Source organism: Peromyscus maniculatus, chromosome 3 (assembly GCF_049852395.1).
Source record: "Peromyscus maniculatus bairdii isolate BWxNUB_F1_BW_parent chromosome 3, HU_Pman_BW_mat_3.1, whole genome shotgun sequence".
NCBI classification, from domain to species: domain Eukaryota; kingdom Metazoa; phylum Chordata; class Mammalia; order Rodentia; family Cricetidae; genus Peromyscus; species Peromyscus maniculatus.
In genome coordinates, this window is record NC_134854.1 from 9,259,922 (window position 1) to 9,287,089 (window position 27,168).

Here is a 27,168-nt window from a genome sequence, read left to right on the forward strand (position 1 = left end):
TAAAATGTTATATATAAAACATACAGCTTTTTGACTCAGAAATCCAACACCTTAAAATAGAGGTACTCATTTATCTGCATAGATTTTTATTTTCTTATTGTAACATACATTATGTCACATACTTTGTCTTTTTTTGCTCAAAAATCTTAAATTCCAGACCTATGTCTTTGAAAAATGATGCAGCTTTATCTACATTATTTTACTTCTGTGGCAATTTTTACTCATTCAAAATTCATATAAAACAAAAAAATTTACAAATAAACAGTTGTTAAAAGAAAAAAATTTACAGGAAGGGTGAAAGGAGGAGAGAGAGAACGTGTGTGTGTGTTTGTGTGTGTGTGTGTGTGTGTGTGTGTGTGTGTGTATGTGTGTGTGTGTGTGTGTGTGTGTGTGTGTGTGTGTATTCTCTTCTCCCATTCAGATAATTCTTTCATAAAGAAATCTATTAACTCTGGAGTTAGGGCCCTTTGTCAACATTACCATGAAAAGATATTTTTCCTGTCAATCACATTTATGTTGTCTGAATCAGTATCTCATCATTTTTAAAACAGTGGAACTAGGGAAAATACCATATAAACCTTTAAACCAAGTAAATTATTTGGACAAAAAACAACAAGATTGCAAAGAAATTGCTTGTACTGGTTAATAAGCTCCACAAGTCTATTTTAAAATATCTAAAATTTTAATTTAAAAATATGGCATTTTAGTCATTGACAAAAATTTTACTTAAATGCTCAGCAAAGTTGTTAATAAGTTCACAGTACCTGTTGTTAAAATGGAAATGAAGGTAACAACAATGAAGAAGAGGACAAAGATCATGTCTATTCTCATCTGGAACCAGCGTAAGGTTGACAGATACATAAACCAGTTGGCAGTGTGCAAATTCAGAGCTTTGTGGAACAGAGTTTCAAAGTAAGGTTGGCGTCCAAAGGCACGAAGCGTCCACAGTCCTTTTAAGCTTGTAACAAGGTGGGTGAAAATTGGACTCCTGCCTGTGAATCATCCCAGAGGAGATAATGTGAAGCTTGTAATACAGAATAGACTTTCACAGTACCATGTTTGTGACAAAGATTAACTCAGGGTTGGAGGGGCTCTCACCCCAGATGATAGCTTACTTCTATAATGCATGGCCGTTCGCCGTTCGCTTTTACCTGCCAACCATGGGTAATAACAGTACAAATTTCTCCTCTATAACTCACATTTCTTGGCAAACAATGGTCATTATTCTTGGCTAATCCCAAATTACTAGTGGCTGAGAAAATAGGTTTTGTCCTTAAGTCATTTTTCTAAATTTCTCAATGAAAAATTTCTTTGAATTGATTTAGCTTTTAAGTTTCAAAGAAGGGGGAGGTTGGTGGGGCAGGAGAAGGAAAGAGTGGGACCTTTTATTGGTATGAAAAATGCATAAAATTTTTTCTTAATTAAAAAGAGCACAATTTAAAAAAAAAATCACTCTTTCTGAAAGACATGCTCCCTGAAGAACTCAAGCAAAGAATAACCAAAAGGAGCCAGGACATCAAGGAAAGGGAAGAATTCTGTCTGATTTCCCTTGAGACCTTGTAGAAACTGAGGAACAGCAGTATTACTGTTTTTACTTTGACCAATGGAAAAAATTATGAATGTCTATGCATAACCATCGTAAGGTTATATATTTGTTTGAAGGCCAAAACAAAGTCATATTGATTGGCAAAATTAATCCATACTTTATAAGTATGTACCTTATAAGTTCATTACACATCTCAAAAATCATTGTTGGGCTGGGGAGAGTTCAGTAGAAAGTATCCTTGCTACACATGCGTGATGACCTCAGGTTATGAAACATTGGGTCTGGCACTGAATTCTGTAATGCTAGAGGTCAATACAGGTGACTCCCAGGGCTTCCTGGCCAGTCATTCCAGCTGAAACAGCAAGTTTCAGGTCTGTGAGAGACTCACTCACTCACTCACTCACTCACTCACTCACTCACTCACTCACTCACTCAGAGAGAGAGAGAGAGAGAGAGAGAGAGAGAGAGAGAGAGAGAGAGAGAGGAGAGAAAAGAAAAAAAGTAGAAAAGCAATTGACAAAGATTTCTTGACATCAGCCTTGAGTTTCCACACATGCCTGCATGGGCAAGCACACACACACACACACACACACACACACACACACACAACTGTTATATAATATTAGAGTTGGTGTTTTTTTTTGAAAGTAGGATAATGGTAGTGAGTCACAAAAACGCCCTGTGGCTCCCCTAAGCCCAGGGGAACCCTGCATATCCATGCTGTACCTTCAGATTCCAGTTGTTTGAGTTGTTGGGAGGTATGAAGGAAATATGCCCTCAGTAAGATAAAGGCCGCTAACCCAGGCACGGTTGCCAGGAAGATGTAGGGCTGTAAAGCCGAAACCACTATTATAGCTCCAACCACAATGAACAGCAACTGTGGGGTCAAGGAAAGCATGGTGGTGAGTGCAGATTTTCACTTCATAAAGTACACAGGGTGTACTGGTGACTTATATCTACACATGTTCTTGCACTTGCTCCATTCTTAATAAGAAAACAGTGCATTCTCTGAAGAGAATGCTATCTCAAAGGCAGTTTCTTCAGTTTACATGGAAACAATTTTTATAATTGTTTAGTTTGCTGATACTTAAATTGTTGAAGTTTTACATGGTGCTTTCTGATCTTGGGATATTTTTATTTAGGAGATATAAATTGTATAATGAGTAAATTTTACATGAATATGATTTTCTTTATCCAAACCTTTGAAAAAATGAAGCTTTTGAAATAATTTAAGTATAAATGTTATATTCTGTGATTTTGTTAAGAGAGTTCTTTAAAATGGAGAATTATTCACAGAGCATTTTGAGTGACAAATATCTTATTAAACATAGGTTTAGTCATGTAGGCAAGCTCACTTTTCTGACCCAAGTTTTTCATATTTAATATTGAAAGGAGAATTATTTAATGTTTTACTCCCTTCTCAAAACTCACCTATTCCCTTGTAATAACTGGAGATACTCCAATAACTCAAAAAGATTATGAGATGGTGGATTTAATTTGAAATTAAGCATTTTTCCTATTCATACCTTCAAAATGAGTTTTGTCTACCAACACAGACATCTCTCTATATTACCTCCTAGAAAATTAGGATGCTGTTTGCAATATTGGTACATGTTTACCAGATTGATGGTCTACAAGTTATCAAGCACCCATTATTTTTAAAAGATAAAACATCTCCTAATATTTATTTCACTATGTCTCATTTGAATATGCTAACCATAAATAATAATCATTTTAAAACCAACCTAGTGTAACTTCCATATGCTAATGAGTGAGCCAATTCTTCATTTGTTTCTATGGGTTTACTAGCTGATGCCTTGCTGGGAAATGGTCAGGGTGGATCTCAGATCTCTGGAAACCTTTCAGTTGTTTGCTACTTCATGAAGCCTTAGCAGCTCTAGGACTTGAGCTGAAACTGTTCAAGCTGCATAAGACTTGAAAGCCAAAAGAAATATAAAAATCTTTAATTTGTAAGTTAAGTATTTGAAAATTATCTCTCCCAGATTTCTGAGGTGAAATTTAAATTGACAGAAGACACTCAGTAGACAATCAAAAAAAGTAAATATTTATCACACAGCACCATTTTTAATACTTTAGCATACAGATCCAGATAGACGTCCACATTCCAGTGAATGTCTAATTATATTATATTGCATTGTGTTATACTGTATTTTATTAGTATGCTCATATTATACACCTATGATTTATTCTTCTGGAATGCAGAACTAATGTCTAGTGTTAAAGACACACAAAATGACACTTTTGAGCATCTGAATCAAAACACGGGTTAAAAAATTCCAGCAGGTGCTGCTACTGCTAAGTTATGTCTTTAAACACAGTAATGAAGGAAATCCAAAACACATTTCACTTAGAACAGTAAGTGCATTTGATTATGTCAGTCATTTCAGAAGAGGTCAGCCAATAGCTGTTTTTTTTTTTCTTTTCTGTCTACTGTTGTTGCTATTGTATACACCTGAGGGTGATAGTCCCTATTTTTTTATTCAAGTTCTTTCAATATAGTACTGTTTTGCAGAGAAGAGAAGGGGACAAGATATAAGAATGAGTCATCCCAATAAGGGCAGTGTTGTGTTCCAACTATTTCTCCAAGTGCATTTGCTCTCTGATGCATCAGGAAGCCATCAGGGAGCTCAGAAGGCTGTGCCTGGTTCAGCAGGCAAGGATATCAGCTTACAACTCCCCTATGTCCTGTGACCTTGGAGTCCTGATGTGGCTAAAGGTCACTTTCATTAACTGACAGTCAACCTTGCAGCATGGTTATCCTGGAGGTCTAGTAACACCTGCCACTGAGGGATAGCCCTCCTAGAGTCGGAATATTTCTTTTCCTTCATGTTTTCATCTTCTTTCTGTCCCTCCATTGAGTCCCATTTTGTGGGGAAACTTGTTTACCCAATTTGTACTGCTCATGGGTAAGGCAGGACTGGAATATAGCCTATCCAGGGACTCCATCTTCATTTTAGTGTGGGACTTAAGAAATGGAGGGTGCTGTCAAACAGGTTTTATACCCAATGATTGGTGGAAAATGTCTTTTTGAGCCCTTCATATCAATCCAAGCAGATAGTATTATATCTAAAGGTGGGCCTGCCTGAAATAAACAGACCTGACTAGTTACTGAGTTTGTTAAATTTGTGACTTTTAAAGACTGCTCTCTAAGAAACTTAGCCATTATCCAGGACTTCAACTATTATAGGAAAAAATTAGCAAAAATTCATTTGCTTCTGTTTGAAACTATTGAGAAAACTTTACGGCAAATGGAAAACTCTTCATTATAGGTATTCTGTACAAACCTGGATGAAGTCAAATATGGTAAGAGGCAGAAAGTCATCCAAAATTGCTATATCTTTGGAGAATCTGTTAATTATCCCACCTGTGATACAAATGAAAATTCTCAAAGTTATCACTTTTAAAAGGACACCAATATATTCCATACTAAATTTGAACTACAGCAAAAGCATTTAAAACAAGAATTATTATCTAATCAGAAAATTAAGGACTTATCAAATATTAGATTTGCTCAAAATTCTGACTACGTACTCAAGTTATTGTCTCCGACTTTTGACCTTTTATAAAACACAGAGCCCTCTAATAGTCAGCTCAAACCAATGTCTTTAATCAGGTTCTTATAACTAAGGTTAGGTATGACTGGTCATCCTACTGCTCAGACCTCACTTCTGCCACTCTGAGTTTCAAGGTACATTAATGGATGTGTTTTTATCCTCTCTTTATGTTCATCTCTACCACATAGGGCAAACACACCCTCCCTTCTGAAGTCCGTACCCTCCAGATGCAACTCTCCAGAATCCACAGCTGTCTTTCAGTACATGCCAGATGGGATTCCTTTTTTTTTTCTTCCCTATCTTCTTCACATGTATTCTAAATTCCAGACTCACCATCTAAGTCTTGAGTATTTGTTACCTCGGTGAACTAAAAATCCCATGTCTACTACATGCCTGGGACAATGCTGGGTACAGAGATTACAGAGGTGATTAACTCACTCTCCCTGGCCTTGAGGGATTCATTGTCTAAAAAGGAGCTAAACAAACAATTTGATAAAGTGTACCATAACGCTATGACAACATTGTAATAGTTAACCTTATCACTTACTATTAACTGCAGGATAAAGTCCAAAATTCTTTGTTTAATATTTAAAATATTTAATACTTTCCCTTAATTTGTCCTTAAGTAACCTAGATTCCTCTATTCAAATACATGGATTCAGGGAAATGTGTCTATTTTTTAGATAGTCTACCCTTTTCTACTTTTTTAGTTTGCTTATGTGTTATTTCCTTCTATCTAAAACTCTTTCTCCTCATCTCCTCTTGTCAAATTTGTACCTCCTTCCTAGCTCAACCCAAATGCCCTATTTTCAAGACAGATTTGGTATTTGCTGCATCTAGAAACAATCTCTTCCTTTCCTTATCTGCAGGCCTGAGTTGCAGAGACTACATACATGCTGTATATCATAGTTGCTTGTATGTGTACATATCTTATCTTTTTTCCCACATGGTAGAATTTTGAGGTGAATAGTATTATTCCATGTTTATTTTATATGACCCAAGACCAAGGCAAAAATCCATATGTAGACAGATGATATATATTACTTAACATATTCTTTAGCATATTCATTAAAAAATATTGGTATATCCTTCCATAAGTAACCCAGAAAAGGAATGTACAACCCCATGATATTTAATTGCCATTTAGAAACTGAAAGTCCACTTTGGCAAAAGAGTATCATCAAAATGATATTTCTATTTCAAATTTTATTTCAGTCAGTACTGTTCTATCTAATATAGCCACACTTCACTGAGGAGCGATATTATTTGCTATATGGGCACAAAGTCATTTGAGTGTGACAAGGTGAGGAAAAGTAACAAAAGAAAGTCAAAGAGTCAGAGGAAATTAAGGTCAAGGAAAATCAAGGTCAGTGTACAATTTTGAAGAGCACATCTAGGATAAATTCCAAGTAGTTACTGCCAAGTATAACAGAATAACTAGGTAACAGAAGGAGAATCATAAACCATGAATCTAATAGCATTTTTCAATGGAAAGCAAAATTCTTATGTACAACAACAACAACAAATGAGAGCAAGCCAAAGGGAGGTGTTCTAAGATCAACTGGCTCTTTTAGTTATCAGGAGTGAATAAGGAGGACACAAAGATCACAAGGGTGATTAGGAATTAACCTAAAAGCAGATGGAAGCTTGGGAAAACAAGTGAGAAAAGAAGAGTGTGTGCTGATCAGTAAAACGTGAAACAGAGAAGGCTGAGAACGCACTGTAGGGGGTGTTAGGGGAGGGGCAGTGAAAAATGCGCTTCCTTTGGTAGCCACACCCCACAGAGAAATGGCAAAAAGAAGCTGATGTTTATTTCACATAGGCTGTTAACAGCCATAATAACCATCCCTATGTGGCCAAACCCAACCTCAGATGTTTGTCCTTCTCCCTCTGCTTCATGGCCCATGTTTCAGGATGCCAGAAACTGGGGTAACCCTACCCACTTGGGGTCTCAGAATTCTATAACAGCAAACTCACAAGATTGGGTGAATGGCCATTCCCTTAGTTCTGAAGGTCTCAGAACAAAGGAGGATAGCCAGGAGAATGTGCGAATGCGGCAGACCTTTGGAGAGACATAGAAAGGCTCCAGAACAAGATAATTATCTTTCTGGTACACCAACACTTGACTTTTGTCACCTTGAAAAACTGATGTGCATTTATTTTGAGGGTTTTAAGAAACATGCTAAAAATTCTCAATTCTGCAGCTTATTCTACATTTAGTGTAACTTCTATGCCTGACATCTCTCCTTGCTTGTGGGCACCTCTGGGGCAAGAATGAAATCTTATTCATGCTATGTGCCTGGCTTTCCCTGGCTGAGCACCATGGAGAAGGATCTCCAACTACTACCGTCGGCGCACCTAGGAGACTCATCATCTCACAGTCTTTAAATGTGAGCTTATCCATAGACAAAGCCACGCAACACATTTCAAAGACCCTTATTACCGCAGGTTGAATCAAACGTTGGGTTCTTTTTCCCAATTCTCTTACTTCCTGTGACTGCAACTACAATGATGTCAAATGCATGATACCAAGTACCATGTGCTAGAGTTGTCTCAAAATATATTTAAAATCTTCCCCTGCCCCCAAAAACCTTTAGTACATTCTTATGACCACTCTTGAAGTGTCTCAGAAACAGTTATTATCCCCTCATCAAGATACTTTTCATAGTAGACTTTAATATTTTTTCATGACAACTTCAAATTTCTTCCTCCTGTGAACAGTATTATAGATGACAACATGATGTATGGGAAAAAGCTAGACCAAGTATGTGAAAAGAAAAATGCCAAGTTATCCAAAAGAGGCTGCGGCTACTGAGGCTATTGCATCAGAATCACATTATGACAAAATGAGTTATCCTGTTAGGCTGACAAACACTGGGAACCACAGGTCTGCTTGCTTGCAATACCTGAGATATATGGGACAGGGCGGCTGACTACAGGGCAGATGTCTGTGTTCAAGCCCATGCTGCTGGTAGAACTGCTGCTAGTGAGCGGCAGTTCCATTTTTACACCTAGTCAACAGTACCTGCTTTCAGCGTGCTGATAATTGACATTGGTGCATGAAGAATAGAATGTAACATTTTCTGGTGTAAAATTCTTGATGCTGTGATTAGTGTGTGCACCAGTGGCAAACCTCGGAACAAGCCCAAGGCAAGCAATGTGTCAGCCACTCCCACGTAAATGTAAAAAATGTAATAGAAGCTGGTACTGGTGATAATCACAACGTAGCTGTTGTTTGAACTTTTAGTATCATTTTTTCCATCATGAGTAGGGTTGCTGTAAAACAAAAGAAAAGTGTTATTTTACAACCAAACTTGTCAACAGAATCATAATAAAAGTAGTAAGAAGCACGAATTATTGGCTTAAAAGAGACTACTCCTTTAGTTTTAAAAATTTTGTCTTGCAAAACAGTTTTAAGTTTTCTTATAACTGAAACAGATGTAATTGATACTTATTTGAGCAAAATACCTAGTAGAAATGATTAAATATAAAATGTTTCTTATGTATTTTATTGCATGTCATGAAAACTGAAAACAACTCGTATTTTTTTTTTTTAGAAATAAGTAAAGAGCTAAAGACACCAAACAGCTTTCAACTTGAACAAATATAGTAAACTTTACGGATCTTCTGAGTATCCATGGATTCAGCTACTAGTGGATTAAGGAAATGGTTCTTAAAATTGTATCTTTACTGAACATGCACATACATACTTTCCTTGTCATCATTTCCCTAAATGATTCATTAATAGCCACTTAGATAAAACTTACACTGCACCAGGCACCATGCAAATCTGGAGCTATTTTAAAGCATATGTGATGACATGTATAGGCTACATGCAATTATTACATAATTTTACATATGGGACTTGAGTGCAGAATTTAGTATCTTTGTCCTGGAACCCACTCTATTCATAAACAAAACAAGTAAAACTTGATTTTCTCCTCTCACAATTTGGAGGAATGTGGTGGATACAATGAAACATAGTAAATATGGAAATATTTTATAATCTCCTAATGGAAACAAAACAAAATCCACAATAATGTGTAGAATACTCACTTTTTAAGCAACCACAGCACAAATAAAGACGCAGCCACCTGGAAGGGAATAATCCAGAGTTGATTTTTTATACATCTTTATCTATGCTTCCCACACTCATTTCTATATCAACATGACCAACATCAAATCCCAGAAATACATACTTATGAATGGAACAACAAATGACTTTTCTAAAGAATGGGCCTAGATCCTAATGTAAAATTATTTTCTAGCTGTCACATGAATTAATCAATCCAAACTGTTTCTATTGACTATAGTAAAAACATTTTCAAAGTCTTGGTAGGAGGCCTTTAGGAAAAATATTTGAGGGTTAAAGAAACAGTGGAGTAACTCTATCATTTCACTCCAGAATGCTTCAAGGATATAAAATTTATATGATTTTTGAAATAGGGACACTCCTTGATGATTAAGATATAGCAGCAACAAAATAAATAGTAGACATTTTCCATTTCTAAACATGATGCCATATCAAATGGAATGCAGTATAATTTAATTCACAGATTTTTCACGTATTTCATGTGACAAATCATTCTCTAAAATACACATCCACCAAAAAAGTAGTATTATGGGAACACTCTTTTTCTATTTTATTACTGATGCAAAGTCACTCAGGGACTCCTGATTAACAAACAAACAAACAAACAAACAAACAAACAACAGCAGCTCTCTGATGCACACTTAAAGACCATAAGACAAAACAGTGAACAGGATCTTCAGATGCTGCACTCAAAAAACAATCTGGTTATTGTAAAAGAAACAGGAAACATCCCTTAATCCATTGTTTACATTTTCCCTTTCTAGTGCATGATACACTGCCAAGAAGGGCCACTAGAAAGCATAGCATAATAGAAATATTAGTCTCTGTGTTTAGTGTTACTAAGAACTATAAAAGACATTGCTTTTTAGACAAAATATATAAAATATACACTTTTTCAAAATGACACATGACTGAAAAATGTTAGCAAATTAAATATTCTTTTTTGTTCTGGTTTAACAACTGTGAAGAAATAGGAAAAGACTGGTTGGGATGCTAAATTTATTTCTTATTTTAAAAAAAACACACTGAATGAATGCTACAAAATCCTAAATATAAATGAAAATACAGTCCTTGTTTTTGTTTTGTTTTGTTTTGGTTTGTTTGTTTTTGTTTTTTCAAGACAGGATTTCTCTGTGTAGCTTTTAGAGCCTGTCCTGGAACTCACTCTGTAAACCAGGCTGTCCTCGAACTCAGAGATCTGCCTCCTTCTGCCTCCCGAGTGCTGGGATTAAAGGCCTGTGCAACCACTGCCCAGCTTGAAATATAGTCTTTATTAAAGCTTAAAATAGGTAAACCACTTTGACAGAGGAGGATATGAGTCTTGGTGTTTCTGTGGTTATTTTTTATCTTTAAATATAAGGATTTATCAGTGCTTATAAAAATTGAACACCATTGTATTGACACCTGTTCCATAACGGAATGTACCAGGAAACACTTCAATAGTTAAAAGAAATACACGAATTGATAGAAAGAAGTTTAGTCTAAAGAAAAATATATGTAAATTTTGATTGAAAAAACACAAGTGTAGACATTAGCAAATATGTTGTTTAGTTGTACAATTGTACAAATCATTTAAAAATTACTATATTTCTATTATTGCTTTTCTTGTTATTCAGCACTTTGAGAGCTATTTAATTGGCCAATGCCTATAAGATATTGGGAGAAAAATCATGTCATTAGACTGTTTCCTGTCCCCAAGAGGGCAAAATCACTGATGTTTGTCCATCGTGACTTTTCCCTTCCCTTCCCCTCCCTTCCCTTCTTCCCTCCCTTTCCCTTCTCTCCTCTCCCTCCCCTCCCCTCCCCTTCCCTTCTTTTCCTCGCTCCCTCCCTCCCTCTTTTCTTTTTTCTTTCTTTTTTTCAGTAATAGTGACAGCTCAGTGAATAATGGGTAGTTACATGGCTTTGCTTTCTCTTCAATATTTAATTTCTTGACCAATGACAAGATGTGTTTTCTTCTTAGGTGAATGTTGATGGTTGGGATATAAAACGGCCAATGGGCTCATGTGTTTGAATACTTGGTCTCAAACTCCTGTACCATTTAGGAAGGCTGTGGAATCTTTAGGTTCTTGAGCTTTGATGGAGAGTGTAGATCTCCGGGTACAGGCCTTCAGGGTGGTTCTACTTCCTGTCGTCATTTACTTTCAGAGTACTCATACAATATGACCCACCACCCAACCATCTCTGCTGCCGTGCCTTCCCAGCCTCCAGGAACAGATCCCCTCAAGCACAAAGCCAAAATTAACCCTCCTTTCCTTAACTTATTGGGTGCTTTATCACAGCAACCGGAAAAGTAATAGAGAGAAGTAATACTACTGCATACTTGTGTAGTAAGTAGGTCAACATACAATGAAACAATGACGTCATTGTGAAAGGCATTCAAGCCTCCCTCAATGGAAGCTTCCTGAGACAAAGGTGCCACAGATGAACAAGAACGACCACCACTATGAGTCAGTACCTGCATAGTTAGTAACTAGACTAATATCTAGAATTCTTTTCAGTGCTTAATTTCAATTAACATTCAATTTCAATTAATACTCCTTATAGCCTGAACTTTCGGATCTAGTAAAAACTAAGTATATGGAAGATATAGTGAATGACATGAGAATTATAGGTAATAAAACTATACTGTACTTGGGATTCATGCTAGCTGTGTGGATTTTAGTGGCTCTTATCACAAAAACAAATGTTTTTTGAGATGACAGTTGTGTTATTAGCTTTGTTATAGTAACCTTTTCACAATATGTATGAATCTTTAAATATGCTGAACATATTAAATATGCCCAATAAAATTTATTTTATGACAATTCTTCATATACAGTATTGGTATTAGAGTATATTATGTTATGTCTGAAATACTAAAGTATCAATAGTAATTCTAATTATGAATTTTTTTAAAAATTATTTTACTTTTATGTGCATAGGTGTTTTGCCTACATATATGTCTTGTACCACATATATGATACACACAGAGGCCAGAGAACAGCATCAGATTCCCTGGGACTGGAGTTACAGATGACTGTGAACTACCATGTGGGTGCTGGGAATCTAACACAGTCCTCTGGAGAAGTAGCCAGTGCCCTTAACCACTGGGCCAACACTCCAGCTCCTGTTGGCTTTCAGAAGCTATGAACTATCCAGACAACTACCATTGCACAGATACATGTGTGCATTTATATGTATGTGCCCATACCATTGTAATCCTTGATTTAAAGTCACAGTAACAGTTTACAACCAAACATTCTTACCTCAACCAGAAAAACAACCAAGCACCAAATCAGCACTACAAGCAATCTTTTATGGAGAGTAAAGTATCGGAGGTATGTGTTCCATGTCGTCACCGGGGGTATCTTCACCATATCGTCAAAAAAACACTCCTGAGAAAAGAAGTGTGATTCTGAAACAAACCTATTCCATGTCACCACTGAGGTATTATTTTTAATTCAGGGAATAAAGGAATACTTGCGGCAAAGTGGCTTTTAACAAATATAGATTATTAGAAAAGCCATGTGTGATGGTCATAGCAAGCAGGATGTCTGCTGGAGCAATGGAGTTTTGAAAAGTAAGAAACGCAGTGACTCGTGTAGAATGATGTTAGCATGTGAACACTTCATAGCACCACGTGTTCTGTCATACGAGTGGGGCCACCAGACTGAAGTCCTCAAACTCTCCTTGACTTAACTTGTTTCAGTGATCCATGGACAAGTTTGGAACTTGCTAGCTACTAAGTTTTTATTTTAAAAAGCTGGCTTGTATTTGCATATTCCTTAGGCATTATGTTTTTTTTTTTTAGTTATTACTTAAATTATAAAATTCTAATCCTAAATATATTCCGTTATAAGCCTTTGTCTTTTGGAAGTTATATTTTTAAAATGTGAAAAAAAAAGATTCCTTATATATTCTAAAGGAAAAAGATGGGACTATTCCTCATAAAAATCCATGAAGTTCCTAAGTGGTGTTAGATTCACGGAGGAGTCCTGTTAACCTGGAGTAAGATTCACTGATTAGAAATTAAAGATTGTGGGACTGGATTGGCTTTATTTGAATTCAAAGCCTACAAGTAACATCCTAAGATGCTTGAACGGGTATCTGGTGCTGCATTTCTCAGAACTTTATTTTTTTTTCTGCAAATAGGGGCAATGATATGACCTTTTATCACAGTTAAGGGGATAAAGTGCGTTGCCTGGAAGGTGAAGTAATTGATGACCTAGTAACATAATTAGTCAAATAAATCATTTGTTACAATGCAGACTGACTAAAATTTATAGACTTTAATTTGGAGTTTCACTTAGATGGACATTAAATCATATAGATAAATTATATTTTAGCAAACCATTTTAAGAAATAAATGTATATTTGGAGGAATTACTTATCCCTTTATTTCACAACACACTGAACTCTGACCCAGAGATATGAAATGACTTGTGATTGGCCAAAAGGTAACTTTCTATTAAAGACTGGCCCTTTAAACATGTCCATCTACTAGGACTGCTTTTCACTCCATCTCAGCCACAGGCATTGTTTAGTAAACAACAGCCCTCCTGGTTTGCACTGCTTTCTATTTTAAGAAGTTCTTTTGCTTTTTAACACTCAGTCTGAATATTGGCAGATATATGTTGAGCTTCACATATCTTCGTTAAAAGAAACCCTTTCAAAAATGTAACATAGAAAAGAAATCTGAAAGATTGAAAGGTACACATTAACTAAATTCAGGCATGAATGTGAATCAGTCTGGTCAAGGAGCCGGGTATTTGTAATCCTTGTCGAGGCCATGCCTGTTTAGAAACACTTCTTGATGTCTACATAAACGCAACCATTTGTTTACTCCATTATGTTCTAAGAAACCACTAAGTCTGACAATTACTAATTTATAATAATGAATCTCATATCATGGGCCTAGTAAAGGGACTCAGTACTAAGCCCCTGTTTGGCTTACAGCTTTTGTGGGGAAGTGACATTTCAATTACAATCAGAAATAGTTATTTTATATTTTGAAGTTGCTTACATGCTTTGTACCCTTGAACCCAGAGACTGCAATGGAATTCTATGCAATATGTAATATGTATCAAAACTTATTGAAATTATGGAATTAGGATGAGGGCATCTTAAGACATAGAGGGGTCATACCTTTAAATCGTCTTCATTAACTTCTTCAGTGATGTTCAAGGCACTGTCTTCAGATAGCCGTCTTGAATATATATCTACTTCATTTAAGCTTATCTGAGGGGCTAAGGAGATTTTTCGAATGGAAGTCCTTGTCCTCTGGAGGCTGCTGAAGCCCGGGCTAGGTGTGTATGTCATGAGGTCCAAAACAGACTGTCTCCTTCTTCCTGGAAGTGTGGGGCCAGAGGGGATAACGTTGCTGCGAGGCAGGACTGCCTCTCCCTGTTCAGAATCTGGGGCTAGGGAGAGTCTCCTTTCTTGGGGCTCATCAGAATCTCCTTCTGTGCCTAAAGGAGTCCTTTGTGCAATGGAGAATTTCCTCATAGCGCTGAATGAATTTAGAATAGAGCTCTTCCTTTTCTCTCCGTACTCTCCAGTCTGTTTAAATGACTGTTTGGTTTTGGTCCAGGCAACCGAGGAATCATCTACTGAGAACCTGCGTAAGGTCTCAGTTAGAATTGAACTTCTTCTATCCTCAGTAAACTGGTCAAAAGTATCATACCCCATGAGTTTCGAACTGAAGTCTGGACGCAGACTCTGTAATTCCGAAAATGTCCCATAGAAATAGGTGCTGCCCTCATGCAAAATTAGTATTTTGTCAGCTTTCTTTAAGTGCTCCATCTTAGAAGTAACCAAAATCCTGGTTTTGTTGGCCATCAATTTACAGACACAGCTTTGGGAATATAAAAATATATAACATTTTACTTCATACATAGTGGTGTATATTTAATTTTAGCATCTTATTAATGTTTCACTGCATAATATCTCTACCATGGTATCTTGTTACTTTACTTAATATGGTTATATGGATATACACTCCACAGTAACTATTAGGTACCTCTTGAATTGCAACATGAAGGTGAATACTAGTACACATAGAATGAAATTCAATTTTTGATAATCAATAATTACATGATTTCAACCAAATCATTATCTCTTAGGTCTTGGCTTATTTCTCTAGAAAATAAAGGAATTGTTAGATGATCTTTAATGTTCCTGGAAGTTTGTATTTCCATATATCTTCTAAATGTCAGAGATTTTCTGTCTTTAATTTTTATATTTTCTCTTGAATTGTATGTTGACTAATTTGTTTCTTAAAACATAACAACTGAGAAATATGTAATCAATTTAACTCTTTTCCAATAAAATTTTCCTATACTTTAAAAGTAAATCTTGAAGTGTATTTTCTAAGGGAAATCAGTTTCTTTTATCTATTAACTCTCAAAAATAAGAGCCATCACTACATCCTTAAATATAAATAGCTAATTTTATGAGAGTAAGACATTAGCTATTACAGTCACAACATCATAAATATAGTATTGGTGGAGTATTAAATTTAATGGAATTTTCTCTCTCTGTCTTAAACTACAGAGGCCTGTTGAGAACAGACTTCTAAAAGGCAAAAACATGTTGGAAGGCTGTGGTACAAGCCCATATTGCTGACACTAATCGAGGTCCCAGAACCAAAGGACCATCCAAGCTCTTAAAATCAAAGCTGTTTTTCCCCCAGAGTGAAGCTAAATTCTATTGTATGTAAAACAAAACAAACAACTGAACAAAAAAAAAAAAAAAAAAAAAAAAACAGCACAATGACTCCTGGAAGAGTTGAACAAGCAATCTAGGCAAAGGTAACTGGTGCCCCGACCCAAGAGAATGGTTCACATGAAGTTCTGGAGCAACCTTCCTGCTGAGGCATCACACAGAACCTGTATCATTCTGTAATACTCAAGAGTTTGTGCTCTTGTATTTGTATTTTTATTAATGGTTTAGAAAATGTTTGTCTTAAGCTGAGTATATTTGCTTAACATAGTCATTGGCCATTACAGAGCAACTTTTTTTTTTCTTCGAGACAGGGTTTCTCTGTGTAGCTTTGCGCCTTTCCTGGAGCTCACTTGGTAGCCTGCCAGGCTGGCCTCGAACTCACAGAGATCCGCCTGGCTCTGCCTCCCAAGTGCTGGGATTAAAGGCGTGCGCCACCACTGCCCAGCCAGAGCAACTTTAGAGATTCAAGATAACAGGTATGTTAATGCAAGGCTGTATTGAAGAAGATGATGCTTTAAGGGAAGTAGAAATATAACTAGGGCCTTCTATAGTCTTTTTCATTAGATTAAAATTAAGTAAGAAAAGATTGAAGCAAACTATTAAGATGCCTTATCATGTATGTACTTCTTCACTATAAATTAGTTCAGAAACTGATGAGCAAAACTGGGATTGGGAAGTATGGAGTGCAGATGTGTTGATGGGACTTGGCATTTCATTCAGAGATCAGGGATGACATGTTTTTGGGATTGTGACTAGATAAACCATGTTAATACATTCCATTTAACTAAGACATAAACTGAAAATGTCAAAACAGTGCAACATTATTCTACCCCCAAATCAAAGTAGCTTCAGACAGGGGGCTTCTGTTGGCTTCATGTATTAAATGTAGTGAAGTCCAGAATTAAAATACATTACTTAATATATCATACAAGAAAATAAGCAGGAATCTAGACTATTTCAACCACTGGCAATGTTCTAAAGTAAAACTTTGAAATAAACCAATAAATAATGAAATCATTTAACACACACAAACCATAGCCTACCACTTTAAAAAAATCCTTTGTTTCTAGAGCACTATAAAGTCTATTCTAATAAACTACTTTGTTGTCCATAAAGTTATTTTTAAAATTTGAAATCAAGTCATATGGCTAACTGCATCTCTTAGGGACTTCACACCCATTGGGCTCTGCTAAGTACTTCATGGAAGTATATATCCAAGTTCTCTGTGACCCGGGTGGGGCTGAGTCCAAGAAAAGACTAAGGCAGATGTACCAGGATAGGCATTCACCATTTTAGACAACTCACTAATTTTTATCAACAATATAGAATAAAATACTAATATAGAAAGATAAATGAAATTTTAAAAATATAACTATTTAAAATACTGGAAGACATGTCTCAAGATAGCAATAATGTAAAAAGTATTTAAATATCAATTGTTATAACAGGACAGCAATCAAAGAAATTGGCTTTACAAGTGATCATCATAAAAGGTTTGAATAGAACCTTGGCCATGAAGGGGAGGCCAGAACTGAATAGTGTTATAGTCTTCTGTTCTGAGTCATAAAAATGGTGAGCATATTGCTCTAGCCTAGTGGATCTCAACCTTCTTAATGCTGTGACCCTTTAATACAGTTCATGTTGTGGTGACCTCCAACCATAAAATTTTCGTTGTTACTTCATAACTGTAATTTTGCTACTGTTCTGAATCATAATGTAAATATCTGATATGTGGGATATCTGATATGTGACCCCTGTGAGAGGGTTGCTTACTCTCCAAAGGGGTCATGATTCACAGGTTGAGAACCACTGTTCTAGAGCTAATATGCAGCCTATGATGATACAGACATTTTGTTATATTTTAGCATGAGCATTATACATAACTCAATCAAAGAACATACTTTTCAAATATTTGTTCTTCAGTTAAAACATCTAGATATCCAAAAGGAGAATCCAAGAGGTACAAATCAGCATCTTTATATACTGCTCTGTAAACAAAGTAGAAATGAAGTTAGGGTTGCATTTCATTTAGAACTGATATTTTAAACCCCCGACATTTGTTACAGAATTGTCATCAGATCCCTGCACTGAAATGCACTTTTCACAACTGTTAGTGACTTCTTCCATCCCTATGCTATTAATAGTGCAAACTGTATTAAGTGAGGAATAATGATACTTACTTTGCATCTGCTCCTTATAGTCTGTCCCTGAACCCCTTTCATGACTGTTACACACAGGGAATAGAAAACAGTACATATGCTATTTAACTTTCTTTTTAAATTTTTCCTGTGTTTGAATGTTTTGCCTGCATATGTGTGTACCACGTGTGTACAGTGTGTGCTCAGGCAAAAAAAAAAAAAAAAAGTATCAGGTCCCCTGAACTGAGTTACAGATAACTGTGAAGCAGTAATGTTAATGCTGGGAATTAAATATGGATTCTCTGGAAGAGCAGCCAGTGCTCTTAACCACTGAGATATCTCCCCAGCCTTTTTCTTAACTTTAAATTAAAAATAAAAAACTGTAAGCAATTTTATTCGACTTACAATAGTAAAAACATAAAGATATATTTTCCAAACTAACAATCTACTGTAAGTTTCTGTAAGAAGACAGAAACCTTACTCCAACAGTGGTGCTTGGAGGTGGGACCTTTGGAAAGTGCCTAGGATTTAGGAAGATCATCAAGGTGGAGTTTCATGATTGGATAATTGTGGCTTTATGAAGAGAGGGATACCAGAGAACACTCTCCCCTCTTCTCTCTCTCCTTTTTACTTTACATGTGATTTTCCATGCTGTCTTAAGACTCTACCAATGAGATACTATCACCAGACTTGACTTCTTAACATTAGACAATAAGTGGAAACAAAAATAAAGTGATTTTCTATAAATTTTACTCAGTATGTATTGGTGGATTATTAGCACTACAGGCTAAACACTCCCCTTCACATGTACGACCAGTTTCTCAAGATTAAAATGTGTGTGTGTGTTTGTGTGTGTGTGTGTGTTTGTGTGTTTATGTGTTTGTGTTCATCACACAGAAAGTGACATATTGCACATTTGGATGAGAGTAACAGTAAACAACTGTTTTCAGTAGTACTATACATTGTACATGGCAAGTATGACTAAATCTTGAACTAGTACAAATAAATACTACGTTGAAGTCACATACCATATTTAACTTAAATCTCAAATGTGATGCTTCAGATATGATCATTTGCTCACAGATAAGGGAATTAACTTCCAAGTGATTATGAAGCCATCATCTCACCTGTGAATTTTCTATATCAAGTGAACTGATTTTCCAGTGTATTCTCAAGATCAGGGCACAGTTGAATATAAGGAGTCAAGATGACCTGGATTAAATAGTGACTGTACCATTTCCTTGTGGCTTTTGGCAAGTTAATGTCTGACTACCTCAATTATCTTGTGATTTCTTCCAGAAAATGAAGAGAACAATTTCTGCTTGTAGGGTTGTGGGGTAGTGTGGGGCTTGAGATCACACACACACACACACACACACACACACACACACACACACACACACACACACACGAGAGAGAGAGAGAGAGAGAGAGAGAGAGAGAGAGAGAGAGAGAGAGAGAGAGAGAGAGATGGTATCAAGATATCAGTTGTGGGTACTCAGTGTTTACTTTTCCAGGTTTGGGAAGGAAAAGAAAGAAAAAAGGCCAAGATGCTACTGAGTCAATGTAATTTCTCATTAACAACTTTGGTAACTTAATAAAAAGAATTTTGTTTGAAGAAAACTAGAGAACATATGAAATCCCATATCACCAATTGTCTTTGAACAGGGATACATTTAAATAAGATGTTTTCTTCCTGACAAGAACTGTATATGCTTCTTTTTGACAGCTTCTCATTTTTCAGAGTACTTTCCAAGTATTCACACGGCCCTGAAGACAATCAGAATCCTGAATAAAGGCATGTGCTCAGTATATATCACAGCTGGGTGTGACGGCATATACCTATAATCCTAGTACTCAGAAGCAAACACAGGAAGATCATGAGTTCCACATAGGGAGACCTTGCCCCTTGTCTCAAAACAAACAAGAAATCTTAGTCCTAGTGACATCATTTGCCTTATTACTTTTGTTACAAAATCATAAATTATATTCTAAAATTTAAAAAACAGAAAATGTATATTGTCAAAACTGAGAAGCATTGAGTGAAGGAATCTGGGGACAGGGAGAGGAAGGAAATGCATGATGGAATTAACAGAAGTTCATAATTCTCCTCCTGTCCTTTTCAGAACTCTATAGTTTTCTGTTCATAACAATATATGCAACATAACAAACAAGTATGAACAATAAAAATACAAGTATGTATTTTGAAAAAAGCTACCATCTTTACCAAATCTGAATATTATGCTGTCTTTAGTTCTTAAAAGAAATCCCAGAGACAAAACATGAAGCATTAGAGAAATGCAAATATATAATTGTATATGCATGGCATTTACAGCAAATGCTCACTGGAGCAACAGGTAATTGTTCACCTTGCTAAAGAAATCCTTGCACGTTGACCTCCACTCAGTGTGACTCCACCTTCTCCGAGAACTGTGTGGTCTTTTCCTGCAAACTTGGAGATGTCCTATTATCAAAAGCATGACACCAGAAAGGAAATTTAATACAGTCAATCTGAAATTGAAAAGCACATTTTCCTTCAGATGCAATTGTATGGGAGATTCCTGCTTCAACTATTCAAATGTTTGAATACTGCGTCTTAATTATTTCAAATGCAATGCACTCAGGTGGTTAAAATAACATGGCCAAAATTTTGGACATACAACTTTTTTTTCATTTATTCATGATCATTAAATAAGATTTGGAAAATATAAGGAGTAAAATGCATGTGTATTTGTGGAATATTTATGTATGGAGACTATCCATAAGCTTATCATAAAAACTCAAATCCTATTCAAATGTTAAAATGCACTTTCAATTTCAATTTAAATTTAAATCACTCTTTAAAAAAAAATCTCAATTTTTTTTAAATAAGTGTGTTAATAAGAGAAGCTAAAACTATTCACACCCCAGCAATACATAGGCATATTCAGTGGCTGTGAAGGGAGAAAACAAGTTATTTCCACATTTCTCTCACTCACCTTCCCAACAACAGCACAAATATCCTTATCCATATCTATTATTCCTGTGTCCTCACCCACTCACGCTACCTCTTCTGTCACCTTCCTGCCTCACGTGTCATTGGTCCCCCCATAATGAGTGTCTCTGTGGCAACAATCATGAAGGCACAGTAAAAGAAGTTTCTAAGACATGGTCCAGGACTCCAGACAGTGTAAACCTCATTAAGAAAGTAAGCTATAATCCTGGAGGGAGAATTAACCTAAACATAAAACAGACCATTTTACAGCTGATTAGAAGATAGTACATAATTAATTGGCAAGTTAACTGTTTAGCTAATAGAAGTGACCACAGAGCTGACAGAAAATATTAGAAGCCTTTCATAAGAGTTTTCACCTCAGATGTGAATGATGATAAGCGTTAGGTACGGATCTTCAGTTTCCTCTTTCCCCCGGCCCCATCTCTTCTTTTCTACCACCTCCTCATCTTCTCACTGTACTTTCTTACATACTTCTTACATACTTTCTTACATACTTCTGACATACTTACATACTTTGCTTCCTTTGCTTTTGCAAGTCAGAATAATCTATCAACATTTTATTTTCCATAAACATTCCACATTTTTTTCATTTATTTTAGCTAATATATGAAATTAAGCAGAACTCCATATGCAAAACTATAAACAGAAAGCATATAAACTAAAAAAGTAATCACTTTCATTAAAAGCTATTGAAAGGTCCTGGTAGGCTAAAGCTACGCTATTGACCGTTACCAAAGAACCCTTTCTGACAGCATTCCTGACATGGAGTGACCAAAGACTGGCGATAAAACATTAACTTTCCAAATACTACCATCGCAGAGAGGGTGTCTTAGTTAGGGTTTCTATTACTGTGCTAACACATAACCAAAAGCAACTTGGGGAGGCAAGGGTTTATTTCATCTTACAACTTTTATGTCCATCACTGAGGGGAGCCAGGGCAGGAGCTCAGAGCAGGAACCTGAAGAAAGGAACTGGAACAGAGGCCATGGAGGAGTACTGCTTACTGATTTGCTTCCTATGGCTTCTTCAGCCTGCTTTCTTATAGCACCCAGGACCACCAGCCCAGGGGTGGCACCGCCCATGGTAGACTGGACCCTCCCACATCAATCATTAATCAAGAAAATGTCTCATAGGCTTGCCCACAGGCCCATCTGGTGGGGGCATTTTCTCAATTGAATTTCCCTTTTCCAAAATGATTCTTGCTTGTGTCAATAAAACTCTAGCTTATGACATAAAAAGTAGCTAGCACAGATGGCTGGAGAATTTTATTTCACAAGGATAAATTAGGTAATTATATTTCCATTTTCTCTATTATCCTATTACTTACAGAAAAAAGAAAAAAAAGGAGAGGATGCAGTATCACTCCCAGAATTTTTCTAAAACAAACCCAACACCTCTTCCTGTTCATAAGATGACTAATAATTGATAGAAAATTTCCATTGGAACAAAGTGTTTTCAATCCTCACACTCTCTGCTAACTGAGTAACATACTGTGAGATGAAACACATACTAAATAAATGCTCTAGTGCTCACACATAGTGACCACAGAATACCATGAGAAAGTAGGTACATGCAAGCTGCCTTCAGGCAGTTCTATGAGGTCATTTGTTGCTTTTTGTTTGTGGTCCAGACTAGATTAAATTGTGAGATGTGCAATTTTTCCCTGGCATTTGCTCCCACTTCCCTACAAAACCTACCATTAATATCATCAAATATATTTATGCTTTTGTGATTTGTAGCTGGAAGACATAGACTCAAAAGTGGGATAACTGTATCAAAAACATATGTTCTATTTTTACAAGTTACTGCTACATTGCTTTACAAAGCATTTTACCACTAAATAATTACATTTTACAAAAAAGAGAATTATATTTACCACTAAGTTTTAATAATACCATTATATTTATGATTAAACTAATTTTTGCTAATTTTCTCTTTTACTTTACATTTTTCTTAATCTCAAAGATTTTAAATATTTATTTGCTATGTTGCTTTCTCTTCCTTGAAATGTCTATTATTTTTCATGTAATGGATTTTAGCAACTTTCTACATATCAAGAACATTTTTCCTTTTCTCTTATTTTCATTACACATATCAATTATATGTAAAAATTTAATTTTTGTGAAATCAATTTATCTACTGACTACATGCTGGTTTTATGTATTATCTTGAATTTTCTTTTCTTTTTTAAATAATTTATTTAATTTTATTTTATGTGCATTGGTGTAAGGGTGTCAGATTCCCCAGAACTGTAGTTACAGACAGTTGTGAGCTGCCATTTGGGCTCTGGAATTTAACCTGGGTCCTCTGAAGAGCAGCCAGTGCTCCTAACCACTGAGCCATCTCTCCAGCCCCTTGAATTTTATTTTCAAAATAAAACTTTTAAAACACTTAAGGCACAATTTTATATTTATCTAACCTTATTTTAATTGTTTAAGAGGCAACAATACTCATCAAATGAATAATGTTTAAATGTTTATCATCTGTCATAGTTCATATTTTAGGGTTGTCTTGTTTTTCTTGTCTATTTTTTTCCTATATTAATACCATTCTGGAATTTGGATATCGTGATTTTTAATGGATTTACATACTATTTAATCCTTGATAAGGCATAATCCTTACTTGTAAAATAATTGGCTTTTATTGGTTACTATCCTTTGACATAATAACCATATCAACTATTAAAACAATACATGCCATCAGACAAGGAGCTGACCCAGTCTCAGGTGTTGACTTGAGCATGTTCTTCTTCCTCACTAACATATCAAATACAAGGAAGATTAATACCATGGTATCAAGGACATAGGTGATGAAGCCACAATTCCAGCCAAAGCAATTCATCCATACAATAAGTGCTTCTAACATTTTATATTAAGTTTAGTTTAAGATAACCTCGTTAGAAATTATTTGCAACTTTAAAACACAATACATTTACATAGAATTCTAGTTTGCAACACTAAATTTAATTTTAAAATGTCTTTCTCTTGACTCAGATGTTATATTAAATAATTCAATAAGATTTAAAATTTTCTTCAGATTCTGTCATGTAAATGTCATACCTATCACTATCACTAAACATTTTAAGGTTTGCCACTATTGTGAACTGAATAGTTGTTCTCATTTATATTTTTAGATGATTGTGTTTCTATGAAGAAGAACTAGTTATCTTACACATCTGTCTACAATTTGCTAATTTGATCATAGAAATAATATGCTAAGTCAATTTTTTTCATGAGAAACAGCAATAAATTAATATTTCTGAAACAGAAGATATAAAATCTGCAAAACTACTTTGAATATGATGAAGAGGTATGATATTAAGGGAGTTTATGCACATAAACATATATCATAAAATTTTAACAAAACTTTAGATATCATTAATGGAACCTAAAAATATTTGGTTACCTTGTTGGGACAAATTTAGTATCCGAGGTTTTGTTTTCTTTTGATTTTAAAATCATTTCAAAAGATCTATTAGGATAATGAAGATACTGAAGCTTTAGGCAATTCTCTACCTTTCACATTGCTTTCCTAAGTAGCAAATGTGACTGTGAGCATGCCTGAAGCCCAAGTAAACAGATGCTGGTTAATGTCACGATATAAATGAGTATTTATGTATTTTTGCATATGTATGTAACAATAAGAAAAAGAGCCCATCAATTTGAGAAGGAGAGGGAGACATGAGGAAGTTAGAGGGAGGGGACATGGGAAAGAATGTAGAGCACAAAGGGAAGGGAGGAAGAACATAATTATATTTTAATTAAAATTTTAAAATGTGAAAAACAAAGCTTCACCTCTAATTAACGCCATATAATTCTAATGATCTATATGCTTAATAAATGAAAACGTAATACTATTAGGACAGAATGTCTTTGGGCTAAAAAGGGTATCTTTAAAAGAAGGCACAAAAGTCAAAACATAAAATTACATTGAGACAAAACTGACTACATAAAAATTATAACAAAAGATATCACTGTAGATGATGAGAATGTATTGTATATAGCTGCTGGGGAGGTCTTTCTGTTTGCTGTGAATGTGTTGCTCTGATTGATTGATAAAACGCTGATTGGCCAGTAGCCAGGTATGAAGTATAGTATAGGCAGGATAAGAAGAGAGGAGAATTCTGGGAGGTGGAAGCCTGAGTCAGGAGATGCTGCCAGACCCCACCGCCATGAGAAGCAAGATGTGAAGGCAGAACTGGAAAAAGGTACCAAGCCATGTGGCTAAACATAAATAAGAATTATGGGTTAATTTAAGTGTAAAATCTAGCAAGCAAGAAGCCTGAGCTACTAGGCCAAACAGTTTTAATTAATATAAGCATCTATGTGTTTATTTGCGTCTGAGTGTCTGCAAGCCAGGTGGGACCAGGAAAACTCCAACTACATATAGCTATTAGTCTAGATTCTCCAAACAGATAACAACATGGTATTAAATATCCAAGAGTTTTATTAGGAGAAAATACTGTGGAAAACCAAACACACAGGGAAGGCAGAAGGCTGAAGAACTCAGTGCAAATCTACCTAAGCAGAAGGATAGGTGGCTGGTAGAGAAGAATCTTACACCACTATATCCAAGGCAGGATTTGGCAAAGCAGCCTGGGAGTCTGCAAGTCAAAAATCAGCTACCAAGTTTCGTGTTTTCAAAAGAGAGATCTACTTTAGGAATCCTGCCCAAAACATTCAGTTCCTATAGAGAAACATGTAGAAGTAGTCTCAAGACAAACTCAGTAAAGGACTTCAAAGCACAACTTGGTGTCTTCATTAAACTATGCTTCGTATAGCAATAATCTATACAACATGTATCATGTTCACCCTAATAACTTACAAGAAATGGCAAAGAGTAAGGGGTAGGAAAACCAGATGGTTAATAAACATGAAAATATGTTTATAATTGCTTACATAACCATGTAACTGTAAGTTAGAATGATAGAGATAGAACAAGAAACATTTTGATTTATAAATCAGAATAAGCAAAAATATTAAAGTCAGTAGCAAGAGTTTTCATGATGTGAGTAAATGCAAATTTTCATTAGTGGCTGACAAGGTTAAAGATTGGTACTGCTACTTCAAAGTTTAAGTTGGCAACATCTAGGGAAAATTTAAATATGTGTATTTATCTTACGGCCTTGCAAATCAACTGTTAGATATCTTCTGAGACAGCAAAAGGCATGCCTGTATGCAAAGGAGAAGTATTCAGAAATATTCATTATGTATACAGCACAGCAGTAAAAAAGGTCAGCAGGTAGAGGTCTCTGCAACCAAGGAGAGAACTGACTCCTGCAAAGCTCCATATGAGCCCTCTGCTGCACAGCCACACTCTTTCCTCTCTAAATAAATGAATAAATGATATTCATTTATTCATAGATATTGCCATGCATTAAAAAAAAGTAACAGGAACCACATAAGTCAGAGAAAGATGTGTGCAATTTATATTACTATGTAGATTTTAAAGCTAAATAATTATCCTATAAAATACGGTTCACAGGTAAGCACATGCATATATGGGTATACATTATTTTAAGTGAATTGGAAAAGTACATATTTCATCATTCTAATTGCTGGAGCTTCAGGTTTTGTAGCAGACCTGTGATAATGGGGAAAAAGGCCTACTAAGACGTTGTCTAGGTTTCTAACAATGCACATAATAGGGATACTGACACACGAGTATTCTCTTCTAAAACACACATTAGTTGTATGAATTAACTTTCAATGGTATGAAAATAAAGCATTTGATGTGCTGAGCCAGGTGTGGAGCCTCCTTTTATGGACTGAAACCACTTGTGAAAAGAAATGTGGATAACAATCACTTAGTGAAGATCTCCAACTCCATGGTTATCATGAAGCTGGTGAGACTGAAATGAACACACGCAGTAGAGGTATACTGACAACCGAGACTAGGCTCATTAAAACCTAATGCACCAGCATCACCAATGTCCTTCTATTACTGGAAGTACTTGGTGTGATTGCTCAATTTATGCCTCATCCATTTGCAGATTTATGAGTACTTGACACTCTATTTGATTTGATACAAAGCGCTCTGTTTTGTATGCATTATTAAACATTGATCTTTGCTACCTACTAAGGACACTCAAATCTGGTAATATATTTATCTTAAGG

General features: G+C 35.6%; 1 protein-coding gene across 3 annotated transcripts in view; it reads right to left on the bottom strand.

The window, feature by feature from the left end:
- Cftr (CF transmembrane conductance regulator) overlaps positions 1 to 27,168 on the bottom strand; it is a 149,763-nt gene that overhangs the window by 39,474 nt on the left and 83,121 nt on the right. For all 3 annotated transcript variants that reach the window (XR_013049668.1, XM_076566170.1, XM_006991234.4), the window contains 9 exons: positions 20,427 to 20,521; positions 17,821 to 17,907; positions 14,342 to 15,050; positions 12,463 to 12,591; positions 9,178 to 9,215; positions 8,147 to 8,397; positions 4,852 to 4,931; positions 2,273 to 2,423; positions 765 to 992 (listed from right to left, as the gene is read on the bottom strand). Coding sequence is in view for 2 of the 3 variants with exons in the window: in XM_076566170.1 (XP_076422285.1) it covers positions 765 to 992; positions 2,273 to 2,423; positions 4,852 to 4,931; positions 8,147 to 8,397; positions 9,178 to 9,215; positions 12,463 to 12,591; positions 14,342 to 15,050; positions 17,821 to 17,907; positions 20,427 to 20,521 (1,768 nt within the window). In the remaining variant the exon portion in view is untranslated. The remainder of the gene's footprint in view (positions 1 to 764; positions 993 to 2,272; positions 2,424 to 4,851; positions 4,932 to 8,146; positions 8,398 to 9,177; positions 9,216 to 12,462; positions 12,592 to 14,341; positions 15,051 to 17,820; positions 17,908 to 20,426; positions 20,522 to 27,168) is intronic.